We start from the raw sequence: 21,332 nt of genomic DNA on the forward strand, positions 1-21,332 counted from the left end.
TATATATATATATATATATATATATATATATAATGCAATTGAATCATATAATGCAATTGAAATTGATCCATTGTGAAAGGTTACGTGTATTACCAATCTGTTCTAAATATGCCAAATAGTATTCTGTCATACACCATTCTATATCGACTCCATTATGAGACATAAAACAAGGGTAAAAAAATGAGGCTAATCCATGCGGTTGAAATTCTGATTTCTAGATCCATAATGAAGGTCACAGATTTTGATAGTGATCTACACGCTACCAAAAGTGATGTATCCATTATAAACAGTCCAAAATTGCTGACTTGCTGTTGATGCAATTGAAATTTATTATAAAATGATCCAAAACTGCAAATGTCTAAAAGGCAGATGAAATTCAGATCCAAAAAAAAAAAACTTAAAATGGACACGGACAGAATTTAAAATCAATACTAACTGTGCCAAAAATTTCGAGATCCGATTTTGCCGAATGTATCAAGAATAATTCTTAAACTTAATAGTTTAAGGAATTTCACGAAATTCAAACATTCTATTCGAGAAAAATAATCCAAATATCATACGAATAGAACATGCACAAATCCTAATAATCTAGCAAATGATGATCGCTCTGATATCACTTGTTAGAAAATCAAATTAGATCCAAATATAAATTAAATCCTAGGATCAACATCATGCTAAATTACTAGGATTCACATATTCAGATAATATACCTGTATCCAATTTAAACGATTGCCTACTGTTGCAGAATTACTGCGACAATCGACTACGTACCGATGAATGCAAATGAAGAGGGTGGTTTTGTGATCTTCCTCAACCAAATTTCCTTATTCCTCAATGGGACCGTGATTTCTCTTCTTGATGGGGAGAAGGGAAAAGAGTGTATGATTTGGTATATTGGGGACCATAACCAAAATAACCTTTATATACTATTTAATTAAGGTTCCCATTATCCCTTAATTAGAGTAATATTAGCCGGTATCTACTCACTTAGTTCATATTAATTTGAGTAGTCTATAGGCATACAAAAAATAGACCACTTGATTTTTGCCCATTATATTAAATAGCTAATATAATTGTATTAATATGTTGCCAATATTAATTCAGGAAAATCGTGTTTTTCTAACAAGAATCTAGTGATCAGATTGATGATGACATTCTAAATGATTGCTTACTTTGTTAAGAAATTTAAGAAATTTTTTAGGAATAATAAGAAACATCCCGAGAAGAATAAGGGTATGAATTATATGATGTTTGCCTCTATAGTTGAGAATGAACATATAGAGGATAATGGGAGACTTGACGACATAGAGAAATTTGATTCTTCACAAAAAAATTAAAAAGATGAGCTGGGATATTTATGAGGCGTTTGATGAGCTGTTTGAAGAGAGCATTAAGTTGAAGAAGGTTAATAGTTCTCCTTTTGAAAAATTACATGAATTTAAGTTAGAAAATGAGAGTTTAAAAGTCAAACTTGAGGAGTCAATTAGAAAATTGAATAAGTTGAGGGTTGAGAAAGAGCCCTTAGAAATTAAGGCTCTTACGAGTGATCTTGAGAAATCTAGTGCCCAACTTTAATATTTTTCTAGTGGATTTAAGAAGTTTGACAACATGGCTGGGAGTTGAAGAAGTATAGGCTATAATGAAACAAATTCACATATCCCCTCATCTTTTAAAAACAAGTTTATACCTACCTCTATCAAGTCTAAGAATGTAGGAGCCATAGAACAGAAATTATCCATGCAACATATATTTTCTTAGCCTAAGGTTCAAAACTTGAGACCTAGAATTACTCCTGGGTTCATTCCCACTTATTACAATTATGGTTAGTTTAGTCACGTAAGGTCTAGATGCTGTAAGTCTTTGGTTAGGAACAAAAACAAGATCTCGTTACTCATATTAGATTCTAAACCAATCACGTGAGTCACTTGACTAATTAAAGATTTATTTATCAAAAAATGACATATAAGATCTCAAAAGATTTATGTAAAAAAAGTCAATTTTTTGGTCAAAATGATGTTAAAAATTGCAGTGTTGCTTGAGTTACTCTTTAAGGTAAGAGCATTTGTGTATCTCTTTGAGTATGTCTATAGGTGCATGCATTTGTATTGTTCATGATATCTATCTATTCATGCATGCACTTTAACTTTTTCCTTGTCTCATTTTTATTGCATTATTTGTTTTATATAAAAATAAAAAATAAGAGCAAAAGAAAAAATGATTTATGATATTATAACACTAGACATGTTATCTTGTGATCAAGTACTAGTAAAATTAATGAATGGTGAATAAAATTTCCATTAACTATATTTAGAACTTATTCGGAATATTTGGTATATGTTATTTCATTTATTATATGCACTGTGCACGTTAAGTTCATGTGAGTGAGTCTTGAACGTATGTGTGAGATTTGGGATGCGCGATCATCGTTGTGGTAAGGTGGCCTTATGTATGGATTAATCTTTAACTAGTTGATCTAAACTTTATAGTAAATTCCCCCATAAAGAAAATATTATTGAGTGTCAAAAGAATTAAATAATTTGTTAATAGAAAAAGTGAGACATAATAAATATGAGTTATTTTGTTTAAAAGGTCCTAATAGCATTGAGTTTGATTTAGAGTCTTGATTACAGAAGATTAGAGGCACTTTTCATACATGCGTTGCTTATACAATTTATATCATATAGGTTTAGAATAAGTTACGTGAAAAAATTTCTTTATTTGTAAATTACACCTGTATAAGTATTCATGTAATCACGTGATTTGAGCATTCTAGACATGATATTATATTTAAAATTAAATATTTTTGATTGATGATTTGACTAGCAAGATTTGATATTTCGACCATATTAAAGGTTAAACCCTAACCTTAAGGGTCCCCCACCATCCCTGCCCTGGAGCATCGTGAGGGAGGTAAATCGCAGGTTATGCCTCCAAGGGTACAGGGTGGAAGGCTGCTTGTACACTTGCACTTACCCAAAAGCCAAATCCATATTTCAGGATTCGAACCCTTGACGCAGCAGCCTCAAACAAAGTTGAATTTCTCCACCCTCTCCTTTTACCATTTGGAGATGTGCCCTGGGGGCTGATATTTCGACCATATTGATATTATGTTTAGTAGTTTGTATAATATCGATATCATATTTTTAAGTTGCTAATTCGGCTATTGATATATGATAAGTGTGTTTTTGCACACTCATTAGACACTTAATTTAATATAATTATTGATGAAAAGAATGGAATTCTACTCACAATTAAGTAATATTTACTTTTATAGGCTAAAAATCACTCGTGATAAGAGAACAAAGCAAAAAAGAGAAAAATGGACTAATAGTGTACAAATTTGTGATGTTGGGGACCAAAATGCACGTGTCAAAAGTAGAGGAATAGTGATGCAATTTACGGAGGGTATAATCCAAAAGAAAAGTCAAAATCTAGGGACCAAATTGTACAAGATCAAAAGTTGAGAGACTTGGCATGCAATTATTGAGGGACTAAGATGTAAATTATGTCAAAACTCATTTTTTGGCTGCTGGACAGAAATAGGGCGCCTAGGCACCGTTTTTTCTTATTAAAAAAGGGTCCGGAACCAATTTGTTCATTTTCCAAAACTTCAGGGACCATGGCTGCTATTTTGCTAGGTTTTATAATTAAAACCAGCAGCTGGCACGATTTCTTCAGTTCTTCAGTTCGGTCTTCTGCTGGGTTCCCTTTTTTGCTGGGTCTTTCTTTATTATTATTATTTTTTTGCTTTCATCTTCTAATCTTTTCCTTTTTTTTTTCTTGGTTATTTTGGAGATACAACATAGAGCAACAAGGAGATTACATCAAGGATTTGGCAAAGCATTTGGGAAAAATCATAGCCAATCTACGAAAAAGGGTTTTATCTATTGTTTTGTATTTTCTCCATTATTTAGCCATATTTGTAATACATTGTACTAATATTCTCCTTTGTTGCCATTTATTTAACATGGGCTAATTTAATGACTTGAGATTTATGGTATTAGTTTAACCTAGTTTTAATTGATTTTTCAATATTTGCTATTTGATATTAAATTGCCTATTTCCATGTGTTTATACTATTGTATTTATTGTATTTTCATTTATGTGGCCAATGAATGAATATGTTTCGTGAATTGTACATAGTTCGAGAGAAGATTGTGCATTTTAGACTAAAATGGTAGAAACTCTAGGTTTGTGTAGAGGATAGATATATACCTTTAGCCCTAGGTGACCCAATGAGCTATTTTCATAACAATTTAATGCGGTTGTTTGGTTGTAATCGACATAGAGATATAGTAGGTTAAACCAATCAATTAGGGTTAATTTCATTCGAGAGAGGTAATTAGCTAAAATTGGAAAATCAGGTCTAACATCGTAAATGAGTAATTCGTTAATTGGCATGTGGAGAAATTAATTAGGTGACGTTGAAGCGAAACCATGAATCCCAACCATGTTTTCCTCCAAAATTCCCAAGATTCCCATATTTTTTTAGTTTGTATGTTTTTTCCTTAGTTTCTAAATCAACTCTTTATTGTGTATTTGTTTATTTTCATTGTTAGAATTAAATTGATTAAAGTTGTGTAATTTAAAGTAAACATTCCTCGAGGGATCGACAACTCGGATTTCAAAGGTCCATTTTATTACTTGAACGTGACCCGTGCACTTGCGGTAGTATTTTAACGAACAAGTTTTTGGCGCCGTTGCCGAGGAAGTTTTATTTCAATTATCATATTTTATTGAATCTAATTTTTACAAGTTTCATTTTTTTTTTCCTTTTGCATAGCTTCTATATATTTATTGTGTAATTAACTTTTAATTTAGATTTCCTTAGGTTTTTGGTGGTGCATGCTTCGTTCGAGAAGTTTTGATCTTTTCGAGCTTGATCCGGATATTGAAAAAACTTTCCGAAGAAGGCGACGGGAACAAAGAGAATTGAGAATGCAACAATTGATTGAGATGGCACATCAAGGGGTAATTTGGAACATAATGCTCAATCGGAAAACGTTCCTCGAGGTGGCATTCCATCGGGTTTTGGTAACCAAGCGGGTAGAGCTCAAGAGCCTATTGTAAATGAGGAAGATATGCTATTTGGGGACTTCATGAACCCACCCGTAGTAGAGAATGAATCAAGTATTGTCTACCCTCCGTATGGACATCCAAACTTTCAACTTCGTCCGGATGTTATTAGTTTGTTCTCCAATACCATTCCATTCTTTGGAAGGATTGATGAGAATCCTCACTCACATGTTGCACGATTCATAGAGAATGTTGGAAATTTTAAACATGAAGGCGTAAATGTGGAGACGATCCGGATTAGGTTATTTGTTCACACATTGAAGGATAAGGCAAGGAAATGGCTTGAGACTCTACCGCTCGGAAGCATAAATAGTTGGTTGGAATTTATTCAAAAATTCACAACAAAATTCTTTCCACCCGCCCGAGTAGCCAAATTCAAGCATGACATAACCACTTTCCAACAATCCGAATTTGAGAGCTTTCACGAGGTTGCGAGAGGTTCAAGGATATGCTTCGAAAATGTCCAAATCATGGAATCACAATGGGGCAACAAGTGAATTATTTTTACGACGAGTTGACTCCTTCTTACGGTTTAAATGTGGATTCATCATCTAATGGCTCAATCAAGAAGAAGAGTATGCGGGAAGCATATGATCTATTTGAAGTCATGAGTGAACAAAGTGCTATGTGGCCAGATAGAGGTTTACAAAGAGGGGTTGGTGGAGTTTGAGATGGTGAAGCTTTCTCAATGGTTCTAGCAAAGATTGACTCACTAGCAAAGAAGGTAGAAGGACTTTCTACATCTACCTCGAGCTCTCATTCCGCTCATATGGTAAAATCTCCACCTATTTGTGATATTTGTGAAGAAAATCACCCAAGCCCGAGTTGTCCATTGATAGGTAGTGGTTTAACATCTACCGAGCAAGTGGCATATACTCAAAACTTTCAACGCCAAGGGTACAATCCTTATTCGTAAACTTATAACCTCGGTTTGCGAAATCATCCGAACTTTTCTTATGGAAATAATCAAAATGTGCTCAACCCGAAGCCACAAGAGAAAAAAGAAGGGTGGGACAAGGCCATTGCTAAGTTGGCAAACCATCAATTGCAATATCAAGAACGCAATGATGCCTCTTTGAAAAACTTGGAACGTCAAGTGGGTCAAATTGCCAAGCTTATCTTCGAAAGGCAACAGGGAACATTGCCTAGCAACATTGAAACAAATCCAAGGGAGAATGTACGAGCTATTACCACTAGAAGTGGGTTGCAACTGCCCGAAATCACGATGACACGCCCTAAGGGTCAAACCGACAAGGCACCCATTGAAGAAGAAATGATTATGTAAGAACCTGATCCAAAGGATGAGACACTAATTGAAGAAGAACCGGAGCCATCAACATCAAAGGCTCCAATACCAGTTAAAGCCTATGTGCCTCCTATTCCCTTCCCACAAAGGCTTCACAAATAGAAATTGGATGCTCAATTTGGAAAATTTTTGGAGGTATTCAAGAAGCTACACATAAACATTTCGTTTGCCATTGCATTAGCTCAAATGCCGAGTTATGCCAAATTTATGAAGGACATTCTTTCAAACAAAAGAAAACTTGAAGAACATAAGACAGTAATGCTAACGGAAGAGTGTAGTGCTATCCTTCAAAAGAAGTTATCACTAAAAATCAAAGATCTAGGGAGTTTTACTATTCCATGCACTATTGGAGATTTAAATTTTAGTCAAACTTTATGTGATCTTGGTGCCAATATTAATTTGACGCCTTTGTCTATTTTTAGAAAGCTAGGATTGGGAGAAGCTAAGGCCACCACTGTATCATTACAATTGGCTGATCGATCAATTAAATATCCTCGGGGTGTCATTGAGGATGTATTGGTTAAGGTAGACAAATTCATATTTCCAGCCGATTTCATAATTCTTGACATGGAGGAGGATCATGACATCCCTATCATTTTAGGACGACTGTTTCTTGCCACCGGTTGAGCTTTGATTGACGTACAAGAGGGGCAGCTCATTCTAAGAGTCCAAGATGAAAAAGTTACATTCAATAACTTGAGGGCCATCAAGTATCCATCAGAATCTGATTCATGCCTTCGAGTGGATGTTGTTGATCATGTGGTTGCCGAGTCTTTTTACAGGCTTTCTAAAAATCCTCTAGAAACATGTCTTGTTTGTCCTTCGGCTATCAAAGAGGAAGATCCTAAAGTTGAGCATTTGGTACACTATTTGGAGGCTACACCTTCTCGGTCTTATAAGAGAGCACAAAATTATGAAGACTTGGAAAAGAGCTCTTCACCACCACTGCCATCTTTTCAGCAGGCACCTATACTTGATTTGAAGCCTCTTCCATCTCATTTGAGGTATGCTTATTTGGGAGAGTCATCTATGCTTCTGGTTATCATTGCTAATTCCTTAAATGAATTGGAGGAAGAGAAATTACTTCAGGTGTTGAGGGAGCACAAGGGAGCCATTGGTTGGACTATTGCAAATTAAGGGAATTAGTCCTTCACTATGCATGCACAAAATCCTTATGGAGGATGATTTCAAACCATCAGTGGAGCATCAAAGGTGGTTGAACTCCAATATGAAAGAAGTGGTAAGAGTCGAGGTGGTAAAGTAGCTTGATGCGGACATTATTTATCCGATTTCAGATAGTGCATGGGAGAGCCCCGTTCAAGTGGTGCCAAAGAAAGGAGGTGTCATGGTTGTGGAAAATGAGGATAATGAGCTTATACCTACTAGACCCGTGACCAGTTGGAGGGTATACATAGATTACCACAGGCTTAACAAGGCTACAAGGAAGTATCACTTTCCTTTTCCTTTTATTGATCAAATGCTTGAGCGGTTAGCGGGGTATTCTCATTATTGTTTTTTGAATGGGTATTCAGGCTATAATCGAATTCCTATAGCCCTAGAGGATCAAGAGAAAACTACCTTCACATGCCCATATGGTACATTTGCATATAGAAGGATGCCCTTTGACCTAAGCAACGCACCCGCCACTTTCCAAAGGTGTATGATGGCTATATTCTCCGACATAGTGGAGAAATGTATTGAGGTTTTTATGGATGACTTCTTGGTATTTGGGGCCTCATTTGACGAATGTTTGAGCAATTTAGAGATGGTGTTGAAAAGATGTGAGGAGACAAATTTAGTACTTAATTGGGAAAAATGTCATTTCATGGTCCAGGAAGGCATAGTTCTCGGCCATCGGATTTCACATAAAGGGATAGAGGTTGAGAAGGCAAAAATCCAAGTCATTGAGAAATTACCTCCACCTACCTCGATAAAAGGGATAAGGGGTTTTTTTGGGACATGCCGGACTTTATAGGAGGTTTATCAAGGACTTCTCGAAGATCACAACGCCACTTTGCTCCTTACTTGAGAAGAATACTCCATTTGATTTCTCTCAAGAGTGCCTCCATGCTTTTAACACTCTTAAAGAGAAACTCATCAGGGCTCCTATCATTGTAGCTCCGAATTGGAATTTATCATTTGAGCTTATGTGCGATGCAAGCGATTATGCTATTGGAGCAGTTTTGGGGCAAAGGATAAATAAAATCTTATATGTTATTTACTATGCTAGCCGGATTTTGACGGATGCTCAACTGAACTATGCCATTATTGAAAAAGAGATGCTCGCACTGGTATTTACATTTGATAAATTTCAATCTTACCTCATTGGATCAAAAGTGATTGTTTACATGGACCACTCAGCCCTCAAATATTTGCTAGCAAAGAAGGATGCCAAGCCTCAGTTAATTAGATGGGTCCTTCTTCTACAAGAGTTTGACTTGGAAATTCACGATAAAAAGGGATCGAAAATGTTGTTGCCGATCATCTGTCTTGACTTGAGCAAACCAAAGAGGTGGTGGATGGGAAGATAAATGAGGTATTTCCCGATGAACAACTATTGCAATTATGCATCTTCTACAAGCCACCCACATACCATGGTATGCGGACCATGTGAACTTTCTTGCTAGTGGCATCATTCCCCTGGATCTCTCTTACCAACAAAGGAAGAAGTTCTTTGCCAACATCAAGCATTATTTTTGGGACGATCCTTTGTTGTTCAAACGGGGTCCGGATCAAATTATTCGGAGATGTGTGCCGGAAGATGAAATTGAGCAAATCCTTGAACAATGTCATTCCTCACCCTATGGTGGTCACTTCGGGGCCATGAAAACTGCATCAAAGGTACTTCAATCCGGTTTTTATTGGCCCACATTATTCAAGGATGCTCACACTCTTGTCTCCAAGTGCGACAAATGCCAACGCAGTGGTAATATTTCAAACCGAAATGAAATGCCTTTGAATTCTATATTAGAGGTGGAAATTTTTTATGTATGGGGTATTGATTTTAGTTTTTTGGCAATAAATTGTTGTTTCTTAGAATCTGATTGTAGGAGTGTTTTTTTTTTTGTTTTTTTTGTTTTTTCTGTTTGGGATTTAAACAACAAGCTTCTGGACCTTAGTAAATAGTGGGCGTGGACTCAGGGCAGTTTGCTACACATTTTTTTATATTGAGGTTTGAGAAGTTTTTCGGGTGTGTAGAGGTTTTTATTCTTTCTATCTCACCTATGTAGGAATAATGTTTGTTGTTACTTTATGAAAATATTTGATTCTTGATGCATTGATCTTCATATTGATTGGGGCTTTGAAAATTTGTTGTTGCTTATGAAAATTTCTTCTGTCTATCTCACTTATGTACGTCTGCTTATTTCATTTTAAAGTTCAAAAAATGAATCAATTTGTTATATTGATTTCATTTTATGTCCATTGTAGGAATTAGAACTTGTTACAATGAGGGGAAAAAAGTTACAGATATATGATACTTGATAATTACAGGAAAGCACAAAACAAGTAACAACCATGGTACTCTAATTTGTTTTGATTTGATGAAGTTTGATGGCGTTATTCAACAAATGGAAGTACTATTTTTTCTGGTTCTACTTTCTGCAATAAAGCAGAGTACTAATATGCAATTAGCATTGTAAAAGATAGATTGTACAATCAAATGGATGATCAATGGATGAATGATAGCACAATTATCTATGTAGAGTAAGATATATTTTTGAAGATTGATAATAAAGTCATTGTACAACGATACCAAAATATGAAAACTCGTAATGAATAAGTGTAATTATAAATTAATGTCATTTTTATTGTTGTCGTAATATTGATTCATATTTTTAACTTCATTTAATCCATGGCCAAAAAAGTTTGGAGTTGATTAAATTGTGCACCTATTGAACAATATTCTTGACATCTTCGAAATAATTTTTTCATCCTTATGTATATTATAGGTCCTAAAAGGTGTAGATAAAAAGTATTTTAATTGATTATGAACATTAGTAGAAATGACCTTACTATTTTCCAGTAACATAGACCTCCTGAATCAATGTGCTCAACTACATGTATTATATCTCTCGAGAGAAAGATAAGGTGTAAGTGGGACAAGTTCCAAACTTATGGGTATAGAACAATAAGTTGGAACAACATTGTTATAAGTCATTGGTACGTGGTTCAAACATTTTAAGACTGAAGGGTACCATCTTGTAACAGTAAAGACTTTATCAATGATGAATTACTGGGCTCCTAGTCATGCTCATATAATGGATTTGATTGTACACTGAGTATGCTTCCATGAAGCAAAGCAACTCATATTTGGCATTGGGATCAACAATTTAGTCTATCTTTGGAAGAGGAAAATTGTTTTTAGAAAAGTCCTGCTGAGGTCTGTAAAGTCTATGTTGACTCTCCAATCTCTTTATCCACTTCGGGTAGATCACCTCATGAATGAACCCATTGTTGAGCAATTTCTCCACTTCTTTGCTTAAAGCTTTATATTACTCAAGATTAAGGGGACACATTCTTTGTTGTTTTGGTTGAACTAAAGGGTCGATGTTCAACCTATGACAGGTGACCTTTGGATTAATTCCCTCCATATCCTCGTGGCTCTCGATGAAAACATCAAAGTTTTGTTGTAGGAATCTTGCTAGTTGGGATCACAATGCTTAGGATAACTTGCGGCTAATCTTAAGCCCTCTTGAAAGTTTATCCTTGCTGACCTGGAATTTGTTCAATTCCTCCATATATTCTCTTCTTTTATCATTGAGTTTTATCCTTGGATCCAGGACATGGACACTCCATATTGGACAGATGTCATTCAAATTCTTAGTCTGGTTGGAAAGTGTACCATGCAACATTTTTCAACAACTTTTTTGTTGTCCTCAACCTCTCCTATTCGATAAAGAGTTGGAAACTTGATTAAATAGTGATACATTGACAAGCCCCTAGGTAAAAAAGGATAAGTTGTCCCATAATTGCATTATATGACGAGGTGGAGTCCAACACTACGAATTCAGCTGTGACCTTAGCCTTTTAGAGGAGTTTTTCCTACTTCCATAGTAAGCTTGATTTTTCCTTTTAGAATTATAGAGCTCTATTCAACCTCAAAATAGGGTTCGGATATCATTGCATGAAGTGCAATAGAATTTTCATCTATTTTATGGTACTAACATAGAGGATATTGTAATGACCCGGGTCCCTGTAACCAAATCGTTAGCTTACGTATTGTCTACTTTGGGTGGGCCTTGTGTCCACTTACCCCTCATGACTTTTTGTAGCGTCCCTCAGGATTCGAACTCATGATATTTCCCTTAAGTAAGATTTAAGTTGAATCCTGGTATCAATTGGACCACCCGCGCATGGTGGATTCACAATCCACTTGGCTACATCCGCTTCTCTTAGATATTTTGATTTTAAGACAAAAGAGATCCATTCGAGGAACATGGGGACTAGTTGAAGTAATGAGCCTTCCCAACCACACATTATCTAACCAAATAAAATTCTCTCTTGATACGTTCCTAAAAAAATCCGATTCGTGCGGATTCTTTCTTTTATCACTTAGGAGCCATGTGAGATGAAAGTCTCATACATGGTTTTGAATGAGAGAAAGAAGTGAGGAATCCTCTTTTCAACTCTGACTCTCCCACTCACATTTTGGGAAAAACTAGCTAGCTCTGGGTTCGAGTGGCATTTCATCCCTAACCACAACTCAAACCCCTCTGGTAAAATAAGAACAACCCCTACATTCAAACCTCTTTTCTTACTTCGTTTCTCAACGTTGAAGTAAGACCAAGCTCATGAGCTTATTATTCTAGGTTGGAATAAGTTGATAGGATCCCCTTTTTTACATCCCCATGTCCCTCGTGTGGCTCCAATTGTTACCAGGATTCAACTTAAGTATTACTTAAGGGAAATGTCATGAGTTTGAATCTTGAGGGACGCTACAGAAAGCCGTGAGGGGTAAGTAGAATCAAGGCCCACCTAAAGTGGACAGTACATAAGCTCATGGCTTGGGTACAGAGACCCGAGTCAGTTGTCCAATTGGTACCAGGATTCAACTTAAGTCTTACTTAAGGGAAAGGTTATGAGTTTGAATACTAGGGGACACGACAGAAAGCCGTGAGGGTGCATTTTTTGTAACAACCCAGGTCTCTGTACCCAAGCCGTTAGCTTACGTACTATCCGCTTTGGTTGGGCCTCGCACCCACTTACCCCTCACGGCTTTCTGTCACGTCCCCCAGGATTCGAACTCATAACCTTTTCCTTAGATAAGACTTAAGTTGAATTCTGGTACCAATTGACAGAAGTAGGTTTTTCTGTTGTTTGATTTGCCAGCTTTAGTCAGCTGTTCTTTTGATAAACACGCACTCACAAATCTTCGTTTATTCTTTTGTGGGCTGGCTACAGGCCACTTAGCTCGAATAGATCTGATTTGAATGAATCTCCCAAAATGCAGAGAAGACTTGCGCATATCGAGTTGGTTGGTCCGAAAAGTCATGGAAGAGGCAAGCTAAGTGAAATAATCAATTGGTACTAGGATTCAACTTAAATCTTACTTAAGGGAAAGGTTATGAGTTCGAATCCTAGAGGACGCGACAGAAAGTCGTGAGGGATAAGTGGGCACAAGGCCCCTCCAAAGCGGATAGTACATAAGCTAATGGCTTGGGAATAAAGACTTGGGTCGTTACAGATATTGAGATAGCTTATTGTATCAATTCGTACTTTCCTTACGTTAGCTCTGGCAATCAACAAAACGATGCCCATGATGCCTATATAAGGATATAGATCAGCTTCTAGATCGTCAAAGACAAATGGTCATTTTCAGGCCTCCTGCAATGCTTGTCTCTGGTATCTATTTTAATTAGGTCAACTAAAATTAGGTCTTTTTAATTTGGCATCTCTAGAACAATCGATTTGCCTTTCTTAGAACATATTTACCCTTGGCTTAGGTAGATCAAAATTGCATAATCTAGCCTAAACTCGAACCCTTAGTATGACAGCTACTCTATTTGGGATGGAAAACTTTGTACAATAGTGATAAATCGAATCAGCTACCTTTAATCTGTGTACTATAGGTCTTTCCAAAATTGTATTGTAGTTAGATGGTAGATCGATCACTACAAAGTTAGCGATGATCATTTTCTAGAAAAGTACATATCCCAGTTCAACAATAAGAAAAATCTAACCTTGTAAGTCAATGGGGCCGCCTTTAAAGCCTTGCAATCTTGTGGGAAAGGGTTGTAGATATTTTTCTAGGAATTCCCATCTGTGCAAAAGTCTTTGAATATAGGATATTGACAGAACTTTCATTATCTATAAGATTTCGGTATATGTTGACTACCGCCATGGGCATGGTAACCACCAATGTATCACTTTAGTTCTATATTATTCTATGAGAGTTTTTTTCAAAAAACCTAAAGAATTCAGGACACCATCTGAATCCAAGATTGGTCTCATACCATCCCACCTCATAATTCTACCAGACTAGAGCATTTTTTACTTATTTGCGATGTTTTCTTCTTGATCCTTTTGAGCAATGATTTCAACCCTAGATTGGAAATTCCTTACTTGTGAACTTGGGAGAGCTAATTGGGTATTTACCTATTGTTATAGGTGAGATGGCTAGGAAAGAAGTGCTTGGGTTGTTTCTCCGAGTTTAGCCACAAACTCTCATAGTTTTCCTTACTTGATTAAGGCCTCCACTTGCTCCTTCAAATTTTGACATTCATTTATGTTTTGATTTGTCGTTCTATGATACGGATAGTATCTATTTTGATTGGTTCCCATTGAATTCTTCTTTAGAAGGAGAGAGGCATGCGAAAGACCTATTTATTCCCTACTTGTATAAAAGCTCCTTCTAAGGTAGTATTCAGAGGATGGCACTCTTGAAATCTCTTTGGTACGGTCGAAGTCGTTCTACCTCCTTTCTGGAATGGGTCATTTGTCCTACTTCTATCCTTTGTCAGAGCTAAATCATGGGGCTCTACTTTTCCTTCCTCATGATCTATGGTCGCTTCCTATGCTCCTATGTCTTTCTCAACTTGGTTCAGGAATTCATAATAGGTTTTGGCCCATCCGCGTGCACTGACTAGCAAAACCTTGTCCTGGTCTTAATCCAGACAATGCTGCCATGAGAACTGCATCGTCTGAGATTTTCTCTACCTCTATGTTTTGTTTATTAAACATACTGAGGTAGTTTTTAAATGATTTTCTTTACTTTTGTTTTATGCTTACTAGACGTTCTTTGGGCGCAGTCCAAGTCTGGAACCCATAAACTGAGCTAGGAATGCTGTTGCTAGCCCTATCTAGTTTTTAATCAATTCTGGTGTAATCTTCTCAACTATCTTCAAGATTTATGTCCTAGCGTTAAGGGAAAAACTTTGCATATTATGGCATCACTAGCTACCTGTAATTCCATCCACAACACATACTTATCTAGGTGGATGAGGTCTCACTCTCCTTCATATTTAATAAGTTGAAGCATTTTTAGTTTTTTTTGCTAGAGGTTCAGCTAGTATGTCCTTCATTAAAGGGGGGACGATCGACAAAGTACTCATCCCTTATCCCTTTGTTATTGGCCTCCAGGTTGGCTATTCTCTTTTTTTGGTTGCCTTATATTTGGTTCGTCGCCTTCTCCTCTTGTGAGTTAGTTTTACGCATAGTTAGGTTGCTCATTTCTGGGCATAAGCAAATGATGCTGAGTACCTAACTTGTCGAAATCATTTTTTATTTTTCTTCGTGTCCGTTCTACTTGGGAAGTGGGGCTTTTCACTTCGTCAATTTTACTTTTGAAAGATTCCTCCTCAATAAAATATATGCTCTTTAGAACTAGAGCTCACCTACTTCTTCTGACAGGCGATTTCACTTTGATTTTAGCCATTGGGATAGTAGTTGCATGTTCTAGTTCTATCCTTGCACAGCAATTGTGATGTGTTCTTTCATTAAAGCGAGTTGGTGGTGCTCACCCTCAACAGATTCGTTCCTTATTTGAGAAGTTTTTTAGACAATTATTTCATTGGGATTAGTGCAAGAACAATTTCTAGAGGCTGAGTTGTGGCTTTTGATTTCATTGGAATGGGATAATTTGTGTTCTTAATGGGAAATTTGTGGGAGATTTGGGTTATTTTTACAAATGACTAAAAATAAAGTGGCAAGATTAGATCCACTTACAAGAAATGTGTATGGAGTATGGCTGGAATTAGATTAAAAGTACAAAGTAATTATTTTTAAAGGGAAAAACACAATTTGGAGTATTTGTTGTCAAGTGACTTGGCTTTGCCTTAGGAGTGGACTATTTTCCTTATTTATAGGTTGGAAGATCACTACACCTGTTCTTCCAATGTTATTTCAATTACAGTATTGACCTATAAATGTGTGCCATTGCTTAGAATTTTGGTTTTCTGGTTGGTTGTTGAGGTTGACCACGCAGTCATCATGATGCCTACCTTGAAAATATGGCATCAGGTAATGATAATTTGTAGCTGGGTAATGATTACTTGCTTGTAATTGGTTAAAAATTAGGCTCTAAAATTATGGTTGTCATGTTTGTAATGGTTGGTGATGAGATCGGACAGTGTGGTAGTGAATATAAAATGTGGTATCTCTGTAAATTACGATGGCCATTTGTCTGATCTGGTCTTATTTTTAAGGTATACTATCTTGAGATTAATACAAGAACAGTATTCTAAAATATTTATTTAATAAGACGTAAGGTCGGACTCCAACATTATATTCCCAATTCCTTTGTGCATTGTGACAAAAGAAAGATAAGATGTAAGTGGGACAAACTCCAAACTTATGGGTATAGAACAATATGTATGATTTGTAAAGTTGATTCACTAAATATTGTTTTTTCCCTAATTTTCTTAAGAGCACATGACTTCTTAAGGTAAAATTCTTACTTTATTTCATTACTTAGAAATAAGGAAATAGTAGCAGGGACAGAGTCCTATAGGAACTATTAAGCCACAAGCCTACACCGAACTTTATGCCCAACCCAAATCACTTTCCTAAGCACTTATGTTAGGCACTAGTGAAATGACACACAATTTAATTGGGGAATCATTAAATTTATGGGATCTTCCATTAACTTATTTACCAATTAAATAGTGTATCATGTCACCGATGCTTAACAAAAGCTAAGCACTGATGCTTCGAAGATCATTTCTCACCACCTTCCACCACCGACCACTGCGACTCCGCCTATCTCTCACCCTTCACTACCAATCTCCTTCTGCTTCATATATTTCTTTTCCAAACTTTTGATTTTGGGAACAAAGTTCGATTTTTTGGCAATAAAGTGTTGTTTCTTGGAATCTGATTGGTAATCTTGTTCTCTTTTGTTGTTTTGGAGTTTAAGTAACAAGCTTCTAAAGCTTAGCATTATTATAAAATGATAGTTATGGGTAGGGCAGTCTGCCACACATTTTTTTTTATATTGGGGTTTGGGAAATTTTTTAGGTTTGGAGTTTTCTTGTGTCTATCTCATCTATTTAGGAATTAGGTGTGTTGTTACTTTAGAGAAATCTCCAATGTATAAATGCAAGAAAGTGTAATAGCTCACTGGTTTGGCTCTACAACACTAAATTCCAAAATTTCTTATAATTAAAGAACTTTTTTTTAAAATTTTTTATGACATTAATCTAACTTTTGTTATATGTAATCTTCGTTTTTGTTTAAGTCTAAAATTGTAATTGGCAATTTTCTAAGATAAAACCATATTTTAGTTGAATTGTATTAGGAATTAGACGAGGTATAATTTGATTCAAAAGAGTTGAGAATGGTAGTATATGTCTTCAACGCGTCCAAGATGTCGAAGATGTCCTAGAAGATCACACATTATTCTAACTTATGCTTCAAATTCTTAGTCCCAGCTTTGCGACTAATTTCTCATATAGAAAACATTCACATTTGGAGAATACTACTTCTAGAATAATTGTAGCCCTTTGAATTTTTTTTCCAACCCATTTTGAATCACCTCAATTCGATATTGGAAGAGAAGTTATGAAAAAATACTAACGACTACTCAGCTGTAGCTCGACTAGTGGATTAAATAACGCTCAAGTGGCGGTCAACGTCCAAAAATCCTATTTTACTTCAAACACTTGATTTTGAACCCTTTTTATCCCAAACACTTTTCCCCATATATATCCTACTTTATGAACGTCCAAAACTATGTTGATCATAATTATTCCATAGGGAAAATTCATTTGAAGATCCAAATCAATTTTATTGATTCAAAATCCAACCACCATATTATTTGATTTATAAATTCTTCCAAATTTAGATTTGTTAATAGAGCTATAAATATTCACATTAAACTATAGATCAAAACACATAAGATTGTTGATTAAAAACCAAACATACCTTCGCCAACTAGCCTTCAGAGTTAATAGAGTTTTGGAAATAGGCATTTGGTGTTCCGGCTTTAAGAAAGAGGTTAGTTCTTGGAGGTCTGTAGGAGATAAACAATACTAGGGATCGGAGCTGATGCGAAGAGCACTAGTTCAAGAGGGTCAAGGTGATTACAAGAAGAAGATCATCAAAAGGACTAAGGGTTAGTTGACTTTGGACCATGCTGTAATTATTATCATGTATAGTAGATTATCAACTAGCCAAGTGCATGAAATTTTTGATTCTTTACAAAGGGTTTTCTCTGTGATCATATTGGTATTATTTACTTTACATAATTTACATATTGTGGTATTCAAACATAGGATAAATTGTCTTATTTGATCTAACCATCAAGAAACAATTAAAAAGTGATTTATTGCTTTAATTGATTATTTCTATACGTTGGGTCTAAATATTCGACTAATTAGAACTTTCAAGTGATATCAGAGCCTTAATTTTGTTCCTTAACCTTATTTTGTCTAGATAAGTCAATCACATTTTGATAGAAGATTTGAGGATGGTAGGGGATATCTATGAGGCGTTTAAAGATTTGTTTGAGGAATGCCTTAAGTTGAAAAAGGTGAATAGCCTTTGCCTTTAAGAAATTGCTTAATCTTGAATTAGAAATGAAAGTTTAGAGGTCAAACTTAAGGAGTTGACTAGTGGATTAGATGAATTAAGAATTGAGAAAGAGTCCTTAGAAGTTAAGGTTAAATCTCTTACACCTGATCTTGAAAAACCGAATGCTCAACTTCAATCCTTCTCTAGTGGATCTAAAAAGATTGATAACATGATATGTTTCAATAAAGCAATTGGTGATAGAAATGGTGTAAGCCTTAATGAAACAAATTCTAATATTGGTTCTTCTTCTAAAAATAAGTTTGTACCTGCATCAAAGTCTAAGGTTCAAAACTTGAAACGTAGAGTTACTCTTAAGTTTATCCCCACGTGTCCCCATTGTGATAAGATAGGACATATAAGATCTAAGTTTCCCAAGCTATTAAATAGGAACGAGACCAAGAATGAAGGTTTTTGAGGATCAAAATCGACTGTACAATATAGATTTCCTCAACCGAAGGTTCAAAAAATATGAAACCTAGGGTTGTTCCTAAATTCACTTCCACATGTCATAATTGTGGTGTTTTAGGTTACATTAGACGTAATTGTCGTAAATCCTGTGATTAGGTACAACAATCAAGATCTAACTAGTCATGTTAGTTTCTTGACTAACCAAGTGAGTCACTTGACTAAATTGATGTCTCAATTGGATTTGGATCAAGAAGAGTGAATTCACAAATCTAAGAGATGTTAATAATTGCAATGTTCCTCATGTTGCTCTTCATGGTAAAATCACTTCTGTGCCTCATTGATTAGGCACTCATGTGCATGCATCTGCATTGTCTTGATATTTATATATTCATGCACGCACATTCATTAATTATACATTAGGAGTACTAGTAAAATTACTAGACATGTTATTTTGTGAACAAGTGTTAGTAAAATTCATGATTCGTGAATTGAATTTTCATTAATTTTATTTAGAACTTGTTTGGAGTACTTGGTATATATTATTATGTATATATTCTACATTGTACACAACAGACTTTTGTGAATGGGTTTTGACTATATGTTTGAGATTTGGGATGACGATCATTTGTGTGGTGAATTGACTTTGAATATGAAATGAACTTGAACTAGATTGACCTAAACTCTTGTACATTTCCCACAAAAGAAAATGATCTTAGTGATTCAAAATTTGAAATATATGAAAAGGTGAATACATCTTATACTCTACTTAAAAGCCTATTTGACTCAAGTAATTAAGCATGAGTGTTTTTTCAAAACCTGATACCCTATGATCATTTGACTTGGAGTCATCAGCCTAAAGCTTGTTACATGGATTATTTTAGTCGCTTAATGGAGAAGAGATTGCACATAAGATAGAAATAAAAGTTGAGAAATAAAGATATATATGTATATATGTGCTGATTAACAGGGGAGAAAGAAAATTTATCTATATTAAAAAATCAATATAAGCTTTTTATTTAAAAGTTTCTAATTGCATTGGGTTTGACTTCATACTTTGAAGAATATATTCATTCTTCGGTGATTCTTTGCATTTCACCTCTCATTGATTTAAGGTTTGGGAAATGCTTACATGAGTTTAGTGGCACTTTTCACACATGTATAGCTTATACAATTTACTTTATTTAGGATTAAGATATGTTATGAGGGATAAGTTTATTATTCATGAATTATACTTGTATAAGTAAGCAAATAACCGTTCATGATGATATAATTAAAAATCTAAGAAAAAATAAAAACAGCTTGTATAAAAATATTCAAAATGGAAAACTTTTATTCTCCTATCACATGTCTTGCATAATTTTTGCATAATTATACATGTGCATTTTTTTACTCATTCCTCTCTATATTTTTTATAATTATTTCTAGTTTTTTCTTTGTTATTCATGATAAAAGGGGAAGAGATTAGTATGTATTTCAGGGAGTTAAGTGTAAACGAGTTAGGGGGAGTATTTTAAAAATTTTAATATTTTGATTGATATTTGACTTAGGGGGAGTTTGTGTTGGAATTTTATTATTGATGTTGTGTTATGTTTTTATCAATATTGATATTAAAATTCTAGAGTTATTTCCAAGTTTGTAATTCATATGATATTGCATGATTAGGTGTTACACATGTAAGTTGTTTTATACAACTTAGTTATATGGTTTTGTTAATTATTAGTTTCCTCATGCTTTTCATGTGGTATTGTGGTTTTCATGTGTTGTAGGAAAGAGGGTGAAGAAAAGTTTGGAAGTATTTATTGGGTAGATTATATTGGACTTTTGACTTTGAAATAAATGATTTTGACATGGAATGCCAAAGGGAGAGATTGTCACGTTTAAAATTGTAATTGGGAATTTTCGAAGTCAAAATCATATTTTAGCTGAATTGTATTAGGAATTAATCGAGTTGTAATTAAAATTAAAAGAGTTGTGACTAGTAGTATAGGTCTTCAAGGAGTCGAAGATATCTGAGATGTCTAAGAAGATCATATATTATCAATGAAATGTAATTAGAAATCTAAATAATGTCAAAAAGCCTCACAAGTCATGTTCCAAATTTTTAGTCACAACTTGCAACACATTTTTCATATAGAGAACATTCATATTCTGAGAATTCTCTTTAGAAAACTTGTAGTCCTTCGAGTTATCTTTCTAAAACACTTTAAATCACTACAATCTGATAATTGGAGAGAAAGTTATAACCAAAATACTGACAACTGCTAAGCTATCGCTCTCTTAGCACTAGCCTAGCGCTCCAGTTGCAGTCGACGTCTAACAATCCTGTTTTGCTTCAAACACTTGATTTTGAACTCCTTGTGTGTGTGTGTGTGTATATATATATATATATATATATATATATATATATATATATATATATATATATATATATATATATATATATATATATATATATATATATATATATATATATATATATATATATATATATATATATATATATATATATATATATATATATATATATATATAT

At 34.8% G+C, this 21,332-nt stretch overlaps 2 protein-coding genes across 2 annotated transcripts in view; one reads left to right on the plus strand and one right to left on the minus strand.

The window, feature by feature from the left end:
- Window positions 1-281, minus strand: part of LOC111365747 — a 938-nt gene extending 657 nt beyond the window's left edge. The window contains exon 1 of the mRNA XM_022986283.1: window positions 257-281. Coding sequence (XP_022842051.1) covers window positions 257-281 — 25 coding nt within the window. The remainder of the gene's footprint in view (window positions 1-256) is intronic.
- Window positions 282-6,568: 6,287 nt separating this feature from the next.
- LOC111365748 lies at window positions 6,569-7,519 on the plus strand. Its single transcript, XM_022986284.1, has 2 exons — window positions 6,569-7,004; window positions 7,104-7,519. Exons 1-2 carry the CDS (start codon window positions 6,569-6,571, stop codon window positions 7,517-7,519), a joined length of 852 nt encoding a protein of 283 aa, XP_022842052.1.
- The last annotated feature ends 13,813 nt before the right edge of the window (window positions 7,520-21,332 follow it).

This window comes from Olea europaea, chromosome 17, assembly GCF_002742605.1.
Source record: "Olea europaea var. sylvestris chromosome 17, O_europaea_v1, whole genome shotgun sequence".
NCBI lineage: Eukaryota > Viridiplantae > Streptophyta > Magnoliopsida > Lamiales > Oleaceae > Olea > Olea europaea.